This window comes from Triticum urartu, chromosome 7A, assembly GCF_056163025.1.
Source record: "Triticum urartu cultivar PI428250 chromosome 7A, HENAU_Tu73, whole genome shotgun sequence".
NCBI lineage: Eukaryota > Viridiplantae > Streptophyta > Magnoliopsida > Poales > Poaceae > Triticum > Triticum urartu.
Window position 1 is genome coordinate 732,670,895 of NC_141879.1, and position 15,681 is coordinate 732,686,575.

The following is a 15,681-nucleotide window of genomic DNA, read 5'->3' on the forward strand; positions in this document are numbered from 1 at the left end:
GGCGGTGGAATTAGGTTTTTGGCTCCTGTTTTGATCGTTTGGGGTACGTGGGTATATATAGGAGGAAGGAGTACGTCGGTGGAGCACCAAGGGTCCCACGAGGCAGGGGGGCGTGCCCTAGGGGGCGGGGCGCCCCCTACCCTCGTGAGCACCTCTTTGCTTCCTTGCAGTAGGGTCCAAGTCTCCTGGATCACGTTCGGTGAGAAAATCACGTTCCCGAAGATTTTATTCCGTTTGGACTCCGTTTGATATTCCGTTTCTTCGAAACACTGAAATAGGCAAAAAACAACAATTCTGGGCTGGGCCTCCGGTTAATAGGTTAGTCCCAAAAATAATATAAAAATGGAAAACAAAGCCCAATATAGTCCAAAACAGTAGATAATATAGCATGGAGCAATCAAAAATTATAGATACGTTGGAGACGTATCATGGAGACGCAAGCTTTCCAACCAATCAAAATATGTAGCCGTGCACCAGGAATATCACATCTATTGTTCGTCGATGATACCCTTCTATTCTTCAAAGCTAATGCCAACCAGGCTATTTATGTGAAGAATGTTATACATAGATACGCGAGGGCCACGGGCCAGCTCATAAACCCACAAAAGTGCTCTATTCAGTTTGGTGATAGTTGCCCCTTGGTGATGCAGGCGGTGGTCAGACAGGAATTGCAGGTACAAAAATCCGAGTTTGAAGGGAAGTACCTTGGATTGCCAACACCAGATGGTCGTATGCACAAGGGGAAATTCCAGATGTTGCAGGCGAGTTTGACCAAAAGAAAAATGGCATGGGGTGACACTCTCTCGCAGGCAGGGAAGGAGACTTTGATAAAATCCGTCCTGCAGGCAATTCCTACTTATATTTTGGGAGTGTTTAAATTGCCGTGCTCGGTTTGCGAGGACCTCACACGCTTAGTGAGGAACTTTTGGTGGGGTTCAAAGCATGCGCAGCGAAAGACGCATTGGCGAGCATGGGAGAAAATAATTGAACCAAAGGCCAAGGGGGGACTTGGCTTCCGTGACTTCCGCATCTTCAACCAGGCCTTGCTTGCTCGTCAAGCCTGGCGGCTACTCACCAAACCGGATTCCTTATGCTCTCAGGTATTGAAAGCAAAATATTATCCTAACGGGTCCCTTGAGGATACGGTTTTTTCAGGCAATGCGTCCCCAACATGGCACGCGACCCAACATGGCCTCGAGTTGCTTAAGCAGGGGCTTGTGTGGCGAGTGGGCAACGGTGCGAGTATCCGCATATGGCGGGACCCTGGATCTCGCGGCCCACGTCCTATAGGCCAATCATGGCGTGTGGCACATGCCGGCTCCGGCGAGTGTCAGAACTCCTCGAGGACAACGGTCGATGGCGGGTAGGTCTCCTTCAACAATTCTTCACCACCCCGGATGTGGAATGCATCTTGTCGATCAAAACCAGCCCGCAAAGACTGGATGACGTCCTAGCTTGGGCCCCTGACACCCGCGGCATCTTCACTGTACGTGGCGCGTACAACCTTGCCCTGGAAGGGCGAACCAGCACCGCCATGTGCTCCACGAGCAGGGCACCGGACGGCACTCGTGCCGTCTTGAAGGCAGTGTGGGGGTGCCCTGCTCCCCCGAAGGTACGAGTATTTGCATGGCGTGTTACAACGAACTCGCTGTCCACTCTTGAAAATAAGCTTAAGCGAAAGCTCGAGGTCTCTAATATTTGTGTTTTATGTGGAATGGAGCGGGTGGACACATTCCATGCCTTATGCAGGTGTCCCTTGGTGCGGCGATTATGATGGCGATGGCGAGCACATGGAGCATGCCAAAGGTGGATTCCATCGCCAACACAGGCTCAGAATGGATTATTCATCTGCTGGATGGGTGTACCGATGCTGAACGCCTACCAATTATAATGACCCTGTGGCGGAACTGGTACGTTAGAAATGAAGTCTATCATGAGAAGCCGGCGCCTCCCGTTGATGCATCTTGCAGGTTCCTCTCTGGATACATTGAAACACTGCTCAATATTCAGCAACACCCCCACAGCTGATGTTGTTAAGGGGAAGACAGCCATCTCCTACGGTGGATGGAGGGAGAAAGGAAAAACAAAAGCTCTCACGACGACCTGCACGCTAGCGCCGGAACGCTGGATAAAACCGCCATTGGGGTGGGCGAAGCTAAATGTTGATGGCTCATGGAAGGAAGAGGAAGGTACAGGAGGCGCAGGAATGATTTTGCGCGACCATCATGGTGCCATCATTTTTGCGTCGTGCAGGTTCATTCAGAGATGTTCGAGTGCTCTCGAGGCCGAGGTAGCGGCATGCATGGAGGGAGTGGCCCTGGCTCTTGAATGGAGCACTGAAAGTCTTATCGTCGAGACGGACTGCACGACGGCGGCGCGCATGATCAGCGCCTACGGGCAATAGGTCACCTGTAGCAGCTATGGTGGGAGAAACAAGACAGCTTCTTGCTGGTCGTCAGCATGAAATACGAGTCGTCCGGAGAGACCAGAATAAGCCTAGTAATGCACTTGCTCAAATGGGCCGCTCGTTGCCCAAAACTGCTGTGTGGCTTCGGTGCGCTCCTGAAGATGTTGACGTTTTGTGTCAACAAGACTTGAATGACCTTGCTTAAGTAATGGAAGTGTTTAATTCGCAAAAGAAAAAAAATTCCAACTCCCTACTGGGAATTTTCCTACGGATGAAAACTTATGGATCTAACCCTCCAACTAATCACCCCCCCCTAATTGCCATCTCAACTTGTAAATTAAATTCCATATAATTCATCCGTGCGTGTAGTAAAATGCCCTGGAAGCATACTATCCGAGGATATATCACTGATGGGTCATTTCATTGAAGAAACCGATTTGATCAACCTGCACCGTGTGGGTATTGTAAAATGCAATCATGCATATGTAAGGATAGAAGATACCAAAATAGAGAAGAGCTAGTCATGAGCCAATGAATTAATCATGAAATTGCCTAACTTTCCAACAATAAATTTCTTAAGAAGGGCTACTGAATTAGGCTAGGCGAGGGAAGCATGCTAATGGGAATTTCCTTCATAAGATGCGGGCAGCTCCTCTTCAGATGATCAAACTCTTGTGTCTCTACGAATGCCCTCATGTTGGCCGGATACTGGAGGAAACGGTAGCACCCATTCTTCAGCCCGTCACAGCTGTGCTGGTCAGCGAGTGTCAGGATGGTTGCTGCCGATCCAATGTCGATGCACTCGCATAGCTTCTTCTCACACATCGCCCTCAGCCGCCGGCGGTCCTACCGATCCGCTGCGATGAGCAGGTGTTGCAGAAGAACGCTCTCGTTCTCATCCACCGGAGGAGCTGGCAGTGAGTCACCGTAGATGAACCACAACATCATGTTGAATACCACAGCGTGCATGTCGTCTATCCGCACGATGGTGGCCGTGGACGACATGCCTTCTTTCATGGGGCCGAAGAGGAATGTCCTGAAGAAAGTAGAGCGGGCCGCGAGGATGCACTTGTGGGCGTTGAACGTCTCGCCGCCCACCTCAAACATGACGTCCGTGCCCACACCAGCCAGGAGAAGGTTCATAAAGTTCTGCTGCATGTCGGGCGGTGGCACCGGGATCAAGGAAGAAATTTCAATGGGGAGGACATCCTCGTCAAGGACCATGACGTCGCACCCAATGGTGAAACTCTCGTCCCTGATGAATTTCTCCAAGAACTCTGTTTTGATGACCTTTTTATGGTGGTCGCACCGGTCTCGGAACTCAAATATTTTACTGCCACCATGGATACGTGCCCGCTCTTGCTTGTCCGTAACTTCAACGAAGCTGAACTCGAAATGTGCCTTCACAGGATCTATAGTGCCCTCGACGAGGCAAAGTCGTAGAGTCACGAGGCCGCCATAAGCGTGGGGGCAGCAGTAGATGCGCCAACACTGACCGCCGATGATGAAAAAGCAAGAGCCGATGGATCCGCGAATGCGCGAGTGGCCGTCAACGACAAGCAAGTGGTACCCGCTGGCTGTGCTGGCGGTGATGATGTTGTCCTCGAGGAGCTTGCCGCCGGAGATGGCAGATCTACCCGTGAAGGACATGATGATCGATGAATCGGGTGTATCGTGATACAAAGCAAGCTCAGGATATTTATTGCGTGTGTGGCCGAATTCAGTCCGTTGGAACGTCAAGTTATTTGGAATGTCCTGTTTAATATCTGGTCGTGCCAGCTTATACCTCTGAGAAAATTCTTTCCCCAGTATGTTGACGTCCCGGATTTACCATATATACATTTATTCGCTGGAGATTCATAGTACAATACAACCGCATGTTTACCTAGTTTAGTATTGTTTGGATTTTTGCCTTTTGCATGACGCATCTCCTAACCCTGCTTTCCGTTTTCTCTCTCTTATCTCTTCTCCGCTCTATTTGTATTTTTAGTATGACTAGTTTTTGTTAGTATGACTCGGTATCGTCCGTGCGTTGCAACTTCGACACAAATATTCTATCCAAATGATAAGTGTCATATATATAGCAGGAAGCACCCCGGCGCTGACGTTTTCTACAACTAAAGTTGTCATCTAAAAAAAAACTAAACTTGCCATTTGAAATGAAAGTTGCCACGTTTGACAACTAAAGTTTTTATACCCACGTCACTAAACTTGCCATAAAAAAGTTCGAAGTAGTCATGTGCTTATGCCACATGCGTGACACTTACCAGGTCCATATTCTAAGGGAAAATTAGATTCAGCCGGCTGATAACAGCGAGACATGGACCGCCTTTCCAACCGTTCGATCAGTGTTTGATCATGCGGCACACATCATCTTCCTCACCGCACATGTTGTTTGCAACATTGGTCATGTTGCAATCAACTGAGCGCAACACAAGGCATTTTGCAGAACGCCAAGCCCATCTGCCTACTCGCTACCTCGTCCAATCCACAACCGCGGCAAAGCCAGGGATAAGCGCCCCACGACGGCTGGTCTTAGACGACCGCCAGCGAAATCACCCCACCACACGCCTCCCCTCCTCCTATTCATTGCCGCGGGAGACAGCCCTTGCACTTCGCCACCATGGAGCTCCGCCACCCCTATGTCGACCCAACAGCCGAGCCCGCCTGAGTAGGCCGCCTCCAGGTCATTGTCGCTCAGCACCACCATGTTGGATCTCCGCCGTCGATTGCCTCCCCGCCGACCGGCTCAACGGATCCAACGAGGAGCGTCGCCAACCTCACCGTCGTCCTATCAGCACCTCCGGCATCGGCCACAACCACCGCGCCGTACGTTGACGCTCACCCTGCGCTTGGCCCTGCATCGTTGTTTGCAACATCACCTTCAAGACAAGTTTCTGCAACAACGATGTCGTTGCAGAATGGTGGTGGCATGATTTTGCATCACAAATAAGAATGGTGGTAGCTATATTGGATAAGTTGGACATAGGAAAATTTTGCATCACAAATAAGAACTCATACAACTCTCTATTAAAATATAAGAGCGCTTAGTTCACTAAAGTAGTGATCTAAACGCTATTGTATTTCTTTACTGAGGGAGTAATTTGCATTATGTTCACAACAATTTTTGGGGCACGTGCAAGATAGGAATTCTTCATAGAATCATAGCATTACAAACCACTCAACCAAAACAAGCAAACAACAAAGTCTGATGTATAAATTCAACAATGATACAAGATGACGATGGGGATTAGTAGATGCATGGTGTGATGTATTAATGTGTCAAACCTTGGATTCTTAGGTCTTGGCTAGTTCCCATTGGTTGGATCCAGAAGATTTGAAAGTGAAGAAGGATGCATGGCGTCGTCACCGTGTGAATTGGATCGGCAGCAGCAGGGTAGGGAGAGCGAGCAGAGGCGGCCGGGCAGGCGAGGGCACAGAATGGCGGCGGCTAATTTCTGCGTACTAATCCAGGTACGGGCTAATCACATGAGAACGCAACGCCAGGCCAGGAGACTATGAGCCGGTTGCCCAACCTGGCCGATTGTGGGCTTCACACGGGCCTTTTCCCTTTTTCTAAATTAACGTTAGAGGGGGGGGGGGGGGGGGGGGGGCAAGTACATATAAACTAGAATATACCCCGTACGTTGTTACGGAAATTGTAGTAAGAAAAAAGATATACATAATTTGAATATTCAATTTCATTAGATTGAATGATGCATTTCTGTGTAGAAAAATACAAAAGATCTTCTGTAATAAAAATATGATCATTGGCTAGTGTTTCAGTTCCCATTGATTAAATACAGTGACCCCGCCATCCTGCAAACATCAAGATGTTTTGATTATGCAGATATACATTCAGCACACACAAATATTTACCAATGGTACATATGCTCACCCGCGAAAAAAAAGATTATGGGTGTCATATCATCAAAAAAGAGTTGCACATTTTTGTAAGCTAATTTCTTCAGTGGTCCCTTTTAACGATGCGCGATACTACTATCTGTGCATAATTGATGTAATCCTACTAACAGAATGGAGGAGCATAAGTTATCTCCAGTGAATAGTAGTCTTGCCTACCCCGAAGGGATTCAGTAACATGATTACGCAACCTGCTAGAGCAAATCAGATCAGTAGCAAATATGCAATGAATTTATACCATCTAAAAGAGCACTAAATAATTAAGTTGGGGAATCAAACCTGCATAGAAGGATATGCACGCACGCCAAGATTTGCCAATACAATACCCAAGCATCAGTACTACATGGCATCACGTACTTTTATTCATTGATGGCAGCGTGAGGGATGGGATCAATCTACGCAGCACGCACACATGTATCAGGTCCAGCCAGCGGCAGATGCTGAAGATCTTGATGAACTGGCCATGGCGAATCGAGAACGGCGACGCTGAGCGGAAAGTTGCCGAACTGTCAAGTAGGAGGAGGGCGACACTGCATACGGTGGCTGCGCAACTGAGGCGGGCGTCTTCGATCGACAACCGACTGGTTCTAGAAGCCTCCATGCTAGCAGGCGACGGGCGTGGACCGTCAGGACTTCAAATTCGTCATCTCCAGCATGCTAAGGGAGAAACCTAATTACCTGAGTACTTGATATGGTGTGGACGGAAGCTGGGGAGAACAAACTCTGATGAAGATGGAAGTTTATAGGGGAGAATCGCTCCATTTGTTACTCATGCATTTATGCAGAGAAGATGAATAGCATCGAGAATATGGACGGGGGAGTTAAGTGGGAGATGGGTGGGAGAGTTAATTAGGGAAGGCAGCGACTCCTCATTCATTGTGTGGGCCACGACAGCAGAAAACTATGACGATGCAACAGAACAGCTGATGTGGCACATGCGATGACGTGGATGCTCTGCATGTTGAGATAAATCCTATAGTGGGGATCAATCTCTTAGGTATAATAGATTTGAGGAATACGTGCATTCGCATCGCTAATCACGTAGCATCGCTCGATCGTTAGGGAGGGGGGAGGGGGGCGGGGGTGGCAAACATCAACAGTGCAGGGCATGAGGCGACGGCGATGTTTCTGCAACATGATATTTGTTGCAAAAAATTGTGCAATAAGGGTCTTGTTGCAGGAATACAAGGAAGATGTCTGAGATGATGTTGCAAATTTTGCCACAAAGGCCTTGTTGCAGGAATTTTCCATCAAGGGTCTTGTTGTAGAAATATAAGGTTATGAAACATGGGTGTTGTTTTTAACAAAGGGAATATATTAATATCACGGAGATACCAATTACCCCAGCTTGTGCAACAATGCAATACCCTAATGACACTATGGATGCACACAACCAAAAAAGAAAAAGAAGCAAAAAAAAAAGTCCCGCTACAGTGATCTAGTCTTTGAAGTAGCAGTAGAAAAACAACCAAGACAATACCTAAAGTCCAAATTCTCCAAAAGCGACGCCTTCAAAAAAGAAACAGGCACAAGCGCCGTTTTCACCTTAAATCAAGTCACGCAGGACCACCTTCTAAAAAAGGAGAAACTATTTTTTATGCTTTTTTATATACCTAGCTAAAAAAGAACAAGGAGGGAGACAGGAGAGGTCCAGCAGACTGCACTAACGAGACCTCCTCGTGCAACTGACGGCACCTGCAGCAGCAACATTAGCGTCGATGATTATATAATACTAGATGATACCCCGCGCCGTTGCTGCGGGAATTTGTAGTGATGTACAGGAGAGGATTTATGGAGTGAGTAAATAGTGAAACTACGAAATGAAATATATAAATGCATGTCTATTTGAACCTTTGGTAGAATGATATATAAAGTCAGAAGTTTTTTTATTGTGGTTGATATGTGCATTGGTAATGTACTGATATATTGAAAAATATCATTGATTGTATTAAGCTTAATTAATGATAAAAATTCATATCATTCGTACCTTGGTAGTTCTTTATTGAGTAAGAACTTGTGCCCAAAAAATCACCTTAATCGCTGTTTATTGTTGGCGAAGTGAACATCATTGGCTGCACCGTGCTAACAACCCAATTTTTTGAACTCTTATATGCTTAAATACAATAATAATGTATACATGGATATCATAGGAAAGGTTATCCTGTAATATAGGAAGCTTATCCTGTAGTATAGTAGGGTAACATAATATTTGAGTAGCAACTGAGACCTATGTTGTATGTCGGGCAGCATAAATATTTATCTATATCATCATGTCTCACTTCTCTAATAGAAGCCAAATCTCACAGAAAATCTCATCAAATGCAGCCGGAGATACATTGAAGAAATGTGTCAATGTCTCAGCGGTGGACCTCTCAATGTATTTGTTGTATGGTGCAACATGTTTTCCAGACACACTTCAGATGTGATGCAGGCGCTATGATAGTCTTCCCATACTGCATTAATAGCAAGCTTGAAATGAATATATTCCGAACTCTCTCGAACAAATTTCCTGGAACATATATATCATCTCTGAAACATGAAAGCCAGATAGATTTCTGGAATGAGTACCGTATATATAATACAACCACAATGCCTTCACATCAAAACTGCACAAATAATTGGAAAATAAGTGTTCTCATACCACATTTACTGAATGTTCCAAGGTACATGGAACATATTGTGCAAATCCAAAGAAACATATAAAACTGAAAGACAATGACCAGATGATATCAAAAGGAAGCACCATATACGTATTGAAAGAGCAATATACAGTCTATGCTTTTACATATTTACATGCAGAGAACAAATATATATAACAAACCAGTAGATCATCAATGGATAGCAACACAAAAGGCATCGGATAAATGGTGAGAAATCAACGGACAAATTAACGGTGAGAGAAATGATCTGGTGCACAGGCGCGAGATATCTGCAGGCTGATTTCATGAAGCGAAGGTGAGTGAATATTTCTCATGCAGGCCATTGATTAACTAAGAATAGAAGTACTCCGGAAGTCCAGGTCAACATGTTGAAATTTAAGCAACCATCAGATGGCATGAACAACATCAGCTTGGGAGCCTAAACGGAGGAGAATTAAAGTCGATTGAGAACAACTTCGTCGTCTTGCTCACCACTTGCACGAGCTCAGATCAACAAAAAGGAAAAATTGCAGTCGCGCCGGAGTTGAGAGCCGTCGAAGGCAAGGGAGCGGCGGTCGGACCGTAGTCGGAGAGCCGTGAAAGGCGAGGGAACTGGTGGTCGCGCCATAGTCGGAGAGCCGTCGGAGGCGAGGGGGCCGGTGGTCGCGCCGTAGTCGGAGAGCCGTCGAAGGTGAGAGAACAGGTGGTCGCGCTGGAGGAGCACACAGGGAAGGGGACCACAATTCGAGATAACCCCGCGGAAAGCCGGCGGAGAAAACCAGTGGCTGGGGGTATGTCTCACACGAGACAGTTGTGGCATGGGAGAACGGCGGAGGAGGCATGGAAGATGAGATGTGCAGCTGTAAAGCCCGCTCTGTTCGCTGGAGAGAAAATGCGGTGGGGAGGAGATTAAGATGAGGCATCTGGGCTCTTAGGCTGCCTCGTCCGTTTCAGAAATCAGAAGACGGAAGAGGAAACGACCTTTAGGGGATGGTACCTACTAAAAAAATGAATGAAACTTCTTATTGGCCAGCTTGTGCTCGGTAATGGAATGCATGCGGGCAATAGTTGCTGATGTGGCTGGATGCATTGACGTGGGCAGATGCATGTCAAGATAAATAGGGGTGGGATGAGTGGGACATGTGTGGTGATGTGGATTGCTTGCATGTTAAGATAATTGAGAAAGTGGGGATGAACTTCTTAAGTATATAGGATACCAAACCAATGCAAACAGGCACGGGTGCACTATTTAATTTGTAGCACGCCTGCACGTTCACATTTAACATGCCAGTGTCATCAGAATAAGAAGGCCCATTTAATCCCTCGAAAAAAGGCCCACTTAAGATCTTGACCTCCTCTGATTTGTTTCCACAGTCCTTATCTCTACCTATTAATAAACCACCGATTGCTTCTGGTCGTCCGTCGTCAGTCTTTTTGCAAAAAAGTCCCCCTGTTTCTTAGAAATTAAGCCGCAGTCCTCGTCATAAGTCAGCCTGAACCGGTACGGAAGAGAGAAAAAAAATAGCTCAGCCGCCCGCACCACCCTGCCTCCTCGATCCATCTCCACCTCCAGCCGCCGCCACCTCCTGCCCCGCCGCGCCTCACCGCGCCCCTCCCGACACCGCCGTGCGTCGCCCGTCCCCGACACTGCCACCTCCTGCCCCGCCGCGCCTCACCGCGCCCCTCCCGACACCGCCGTGCGCCGCCCGTCCCCGACACCGCCACCTCCTGCCCCGCCCCGCCTCACCGCGCCCCTCCCGACACCGCCGTGCGCCGCCCGTCCCCGACACCGCCACCTCCTGCCCCGCCCCGCCTCACCGCGCCCCTCCCAACACCACCGTGCGCCGCCCGTCCCCGACACCGCCACCTCCTGCCCCACCCCGCCTCACCGCGCCCCTCCCGACACCGCCGTGCGCCGCCCGTCCCCGACAATGCCACCTCCTGCCCCGCCCCGCCTCGCACCCCCTGCCGCCTCCACCTCCCACCCCGCCCCGCCGCGCGCCGCCCCTTGAACTTCGTCGACGGCCGAATCCAGGATAGCAGCGGCGGGACCTTGCAAGGCGTCGGGGGTTCTCGGGGGCGGCACCATGGTTGCTCTGGCGTGCTGCTGGAAGAAAAGGAGGGAGGACGAGGGAGAGGGAGAGAGAAAACTGGGAGGAAGGAGAGAAACGAGGGTAGGCACGGGCTCCCAGGGGGAGATGGACGAGGACGAGGACGGTCTGGTGCGCTGCTGGTGCAGGGAGGGCAGGTGAGAGGGACGATTGCTCTGTATGTTGTGCGTTGCTGGTGTGCTCCTGTTAGTTGCATATTATACTGCTGCTTTCTTGTTGTTTGTTGATTGATGCTGCTGATGCTACTATTTTGATGCAGCAGCTGCTAATTTCATGTGGAGGAGACGCAGGGGCGGACGGCGAGCGAATTGAATCTGGACATTCACCCAGGGAAGCAACATATATCTTCTGATCTTTGTCTTGCCTCCGGTGCAATTTCAGTTTGTCCAGTAGTGCTCTTGACAAATTTCTAGAATGAAGAATGAAATACTTGGAGATAGGCCACCAATTCGGTAAGAATATATATGTCATGGATCTGCTTATAACTATTTTACCGTGCTTAAATTTGGTCGGCAATTTTTAGGCTGTACTGCAGCCTAAATGTGCTCCTGCTTGTTGTTGCTATGCATTTTATATTTCCTGATGTATTATCATTTTTCCCGTTTTTAATCAGTTTGGGGCTTCTAAGAAGAGAAAGTGAATAACTGAATGTGATGGCAGGTGTTGAACTCAGGTTTACACATTGGTGCACATGATGTGTCAATCAAACATACTATAGCCCTCATATAATGGCTACTGCTGTTTGCAAAGTAAGAATCGAATGATGCAAAGAGATTTATGTTGTAGAAGAACTTACAAGGTAGTCTCTGAAGCCCTTTCATTGGAATTTGACGAAATTCACAACCACATAGGTCACACACAATTTAAGCCTCCATGGTATTAAATATGCCATGTCTGTCGGTCCTCTGTTTAGAAATGTTTTAGTCACATATTCTTATGTATTACGGTATGACAAAATTAGAACTTCAGGCCGTTGTTAACCGTGTTTCTCCTTTGTTGGTCTTCTCTTAATTTGTTTGTTTGCTTCAGGATGCCCCTAATTTTCTAACAAATGCATGTGAGTAAAGATTACAATGGCTCAAATAGCATGTAGATTTAATAAACCGAATAATTGATTGTTGGTGTTGTTTTACTGATTAGCTTAGAAGCAGAGACTTAGCATGGGGGACTGCCGCTTGAAGAGATGCAAATGTTGCAACTTCACCAGAGGTTCTATGTTGGAAGTTGTGTGTGTCGGTGGTTCAAGGTTCTTTCCCTTATTCTATTTTTCTCTCTGCAGTTTCTGTGTAATATATGATTTATTCGTTCTAAAAGTTGTATGGTAACGGGCGAGCCTAATCTGAAAATATATTAGGAAAAAGCATGTAAGCTGAAGCCTGGAAAAATGCAGTATGAAAAATGCCTTGATATTCAGTAGCAGTAGTGAGAACATGTATATATTCTGTTGGTGAAAAGTTTTCAGATATACAGTAGTAGTAGCAGTAGAAATGCGCTAGGGGATGTGAACGCCATAGAAATAGCAGAGGCCTACCTTGATATCTGAAAAACACCTTGATATTCAGTAGCAGTAGCAGAATGAAATGCGCCAGGTTTTCTGTTATATAGTCCTTTTGCCCTGTGTTTAATTATTACATGCGCTGCACACTGATCCATGTATATATTCTGTTGGTGAAAAGTTTTGACTATCGAGTTTCGTCAGATATGAGTTTTAGAAATTTTCAGTTACTTTTCTATGCCTACATTCATCTCTGAACCGTTGTGATGTAGATTGTAATACTGTGTGTAAAATATGTCAGTCCATGTGCGAGATCTTCTTTTCAAGATGGCAACCATGATTGTATCATATATGTGTAGTTAATGTGTTTGCATTAGAGCTTTCATAGGGAAATTGCATAAGTTCTTATAAAACCATCTTGTCACACACATTTTTCTGAATGGCAGCTGCAAGTGCCAGGTAGCAGCTTGCACTAGGTTGATTTGAATAGTTACTCTTCTTTTGCACTGGTACTGAAACTTGGCAGTTCACAAGGATTGGCACCATGGACTGGAGAATTGTCGCAAACAACATGGACACACCAGGGGCAGGGGCTGCATGCTGCCAAGTCCAAGGCGACTGCCAAGAAGACTGGGCTCGATGTAGTGACCGAGGAGGCGCAGGCCGCAGGGTATGCTCTTCTAATTAGTATGATGATTTGCATATGTACCAATGCTACTCTCAATGGATTTGCTAACAATCTTCATATTTTCGCATTGAATGTGGAGCTATAAACATATATATGTTTCAGTAGTCATTCAGTAGTGGTCCAGTCGTAATACCTAGCAAGTACCATGCTAATCAGAAAATTTCTTGATCAAGTTTATTATTATTTCCATTGCACCATACTTTATTTCCATGGTATCAAGTTCTACAAATGCATGTTCTGGTACAATATTTGTTTTTTCAGATGCAGTCTTTTTTGCTAATAAATCTATAGTTCAATCTGGATTCAAAATCTAAGAAATTTATGGCCTGGTGTTGATAGTTGCAGTTACACACTGATGGAGTGTGTTTACTTTTTGTTAATAGAAACAGAGAAGCTGATTATTCTGTTTGCACGACGGGTATCCCAAATTCTAATTCAAACATTAGTGATGATATAACAATGTCGTCTGCCAAATTGTGATTCGGGCGAGCCTAGCTTAGCTGGGAACCACCGGAGATTGTGTGGTGCACGGGAGACAGAGGCTCCACCGGATATTTTGTCGTGCCCACTAACAACAATGACATGGATAGTGAAGTCATTGCTGGACATGATTGCACTATTTGTAATTTGTTGGGTAGTCCTATTTGGTGGATTGTATCTTCAATATATCCGATCTTCCTCTACAAGGAGCCTACAGTTTGTAATGTTGTATTTCTAAAGAAACCCTGGCATCAGTTGAAATTGTTATCTTAATCCGCTGAAAAATATGTAATCTTGTTTTTGTCTTGATGATATGAAGAGGATGGATGTATTGTTGTGGCATCTTAAAATTAATAGTGATCTCGAAGTTTTCTTACAATACAATGCATTGTGGTAATCCAAGATTGTGGCGTCTGATTTGTTTTGTCTTGGCAATGGAACCGCCATTCCGATCATTCTAAAAAAAGAGGATAGGTGTGTGATTGTCAGAGTAACCACACCACAAAGAAAAGAAAGTGGCGCGACTACCTGAGACAGCAGGATGATCCCTAGGACAGTGTTAATGCATCTGGTTAAGAGTTACAATTGTGCTTGAGTTTACATATGCTAGCATTTGTATATATGTTAGATATGGGCATAAAGAGGCGACACCAAAGAGTGTGTCGATGATTAGTTAAGAGTCTGACCATTCCAGCAATTATCTTTAAGTAAGACTACAATTCTAAGATGTGTTCTCGCTTTTTTCTTCGATCAGATTTTGTCTTCTTTTTCCTATGACTCAAGATTGTTATAGTAGTCATCCATAGATAAGACTGTAATCTGACGGTGGTCTACAAGAAGGTGAAGTTGATGCTCTTTCGGTGGTACCTCGTCAGTCAGATCATTCATTTAAAGGTGTTGATGCTCTTTTAGTGGTATTCGACAACCTAGCAAATCATTCCTTTAGAGGTGCCTCTAGCATTCTATTTTTATTTTCACTGAAATGTTGTGCTGGTTCTTTGCTGCATCAAAATATTTCATTTGTAATCCTTTTCCTAATGGGGCCAAATTATCTTGTCACTGCAACTTCATGACACTTGAATTTATCTGTTCATCTTCAATCAATCTTCAACAATGAATTAAATCTTTTTAAGAGTTATAAATGTTTTTCTTTGTTCATAACCTTTAGTGTAAATTCGTTTTTTTGCTTGATTGCAGATTTTGTGAACTTTCCCTATGGTATAAGAAAGAAAATCTTTTTATTAGCTTTGGAATGTTACACTTTGCTTTAATTGCTTTGTTGAATGTCTGCACTAGGAGAATTACAGTTTCTCATGTCATGCAATTGGGAAGATCTCGATTGGTGGTTTACACATTTCTTCAACAGGTGCACGGGTACTTATTTTCCCGCCGCAACGCACGGGCACATTTCCTAGACAATGTCACTCCTGCTGTCATGTCATGTTTGCTAATACTTATGGAGCTGTAAAACGATGTTTTTATTTTATAAGCTAGCCCTTCTTATTATGTTTCAGAAGATCGATGATACCCATTACATTACTACAGTGTAATACGCAGAACCTGAGTTTTGGTTGCCAAGAAAATGTATGTGCTAATTCCACAAGAAATTTGTGTTTGAAAAATTATCACTTTATCAGGGCAATATCTTTTATATGCTTAATGAAATCGAATATGATGCTAGATTTGCAGATGACTAAGCGACATAGAAATTCTTGATTTTGTGTTGATGTTTCCGATGGATTCTTTTGTCATATGACATCAGGATGTAGGATGATTGGGTGCACAAGCTTTCTATGAAACATCCAGATCCCGGCAGCGACGTCCTCTGGCATAGTGACAAACGAAGGCAGGGGATAGAGCAGAGCGGGAGGGGTATTGGGTTGATACCGTTGTGGGCATTGTCAGTGCCATGATGGTGGTCAATACACACAGGAGATTCT

At 45.7% G+C, this 15,681-nt stretch overlaps 2 protein-coding genes and 1 pseudogene across 7 annotated transcripts; 2 read left to right on the forward strand and 1 right to left on the reverse strand.

The window, feature by feature from the left end:
* The first annotated feature begins 1,297 nt into the window (after positions 1 to 1,297).
* Positions 1,298 to 2,404, forward strand: LOC147962410 (uncharacterized). Its single transcript, XM_087534185.1, has 3 exons — positions 1,298 to 1,612; positions 1,750 to 1,910; positions 2,011 to 2,404. The coding sequence occupies exons 1-3, from the start codon at positions 1,298 to 1,300 to the stop codon at positions 2,402 to 2,404; spliced, it is 870 nt and encodes a 289-aa protein (XP_087390311.1).
* A 588-nt stretch (positions 2,405 to 2,992) lies between these two features.
* Positions 2,993 to 4,057, reverse strand: LOC125519489 (BTB/POZ and MATH domain-containing protein 2-like; annotated as a pseudogene).
* A 6,778-nt stretch (positions 4,058 to 10,835) lies between these two features.
* LOC125525535 (uncharacterized) lies at positions 10,836 to 14,006 on the forward strand. 6 transcript variants are annotated; one of them, XM_087537169.1, is made up of 6 exons: positions 10,836 to 11,215; positions 11,338 to 11,877; positions 12,108 to 12,135; positions 12,219 to 12,324; positions 13,100 to 13,243; positions 13,645 to 14,006. In XM_087537169.1, the coding sequence occupies exons 4-6, from the start codon at positions 12,239 to 12,241 to the stop codon at positions 13,739 to 13,741; spliced, it is 327 nt and encodes a 108-aa protein (XP_087393295.1). In that variant the 5' UTR covers positions 10,836 to 11,215; positions 11,338 to 11,877; positions 12,108 to 12,135; positions 12,219 to 12,238; the 3' UTR covers positions 13,742 to 14,006. The 6 variants fall into 6 exon arrangements, with proteins under 6 accessions (XP_087393295.1, XP_048546496.1, XP_087393293.1 ...); XM_048690539.2 differs by lacking the exon at positions 12,108 to 12,135 and having other exon boundaries at positions 11,338 to 11,530; positions 11,739 to 11,877; positions 12,224 to 12,324; XM_087537167.1 differs by lacking the exon at positions 12,108 to 12,135 and having other exon boundaries at positions 11,341 to 11,530; positions 11,739 to 11,877; positions 12,224 to 12,324.
* The last annotated feature ends 1,675 nt before the right edge of the window (positions 14,007 to 15,681 follow it).

Bases quoted from the DNA above. Each gene is read 5' to 3' on its own strand.
- LOC147962410 (XM_087534185.1), top strand. From the start codon at position 1,298: ATGGCGTGTGGCACATGCCGGCTCCGGCGAGTGTCAGAACTCCTCGAG. The intron at 1,613-1,749 runs GTACGAGTATTT...TGCCTTATGCAG, and splicing joins GGTGCCCTGCTCCCCCGAAG to GTGTCCCTTGGTGCGGCGAT. The intron at 1,911-2,010 runs GTACGTTAGAAA...CTCAATATTCAG, and splicing joins ATGACCCTGTGGCGGAACTG to CAACACCCCCACAGCTGATG.
- LOC125525535 (XM_087537166.1), top strand. From the start codon at position 11,839: ATGATGCAAAGAGATTTATGTTGTAGAAGAACTTACAAG. The intron at 12,325-13,099 runs GTTCTTTCCCTT...GAAACTTGGCAG, and splicing joins GTGTGTGTCGGTGGTTCAAG to TTCACAAGGATTGGCACCAT. The intron at 13,244-13,644 runs GTATGCTCTTCT...TTTTGTTAATAG, and splicing joins GAGGAGGCGCAGGCCGCAGG to AAACAGAGAAGCTGATTATT.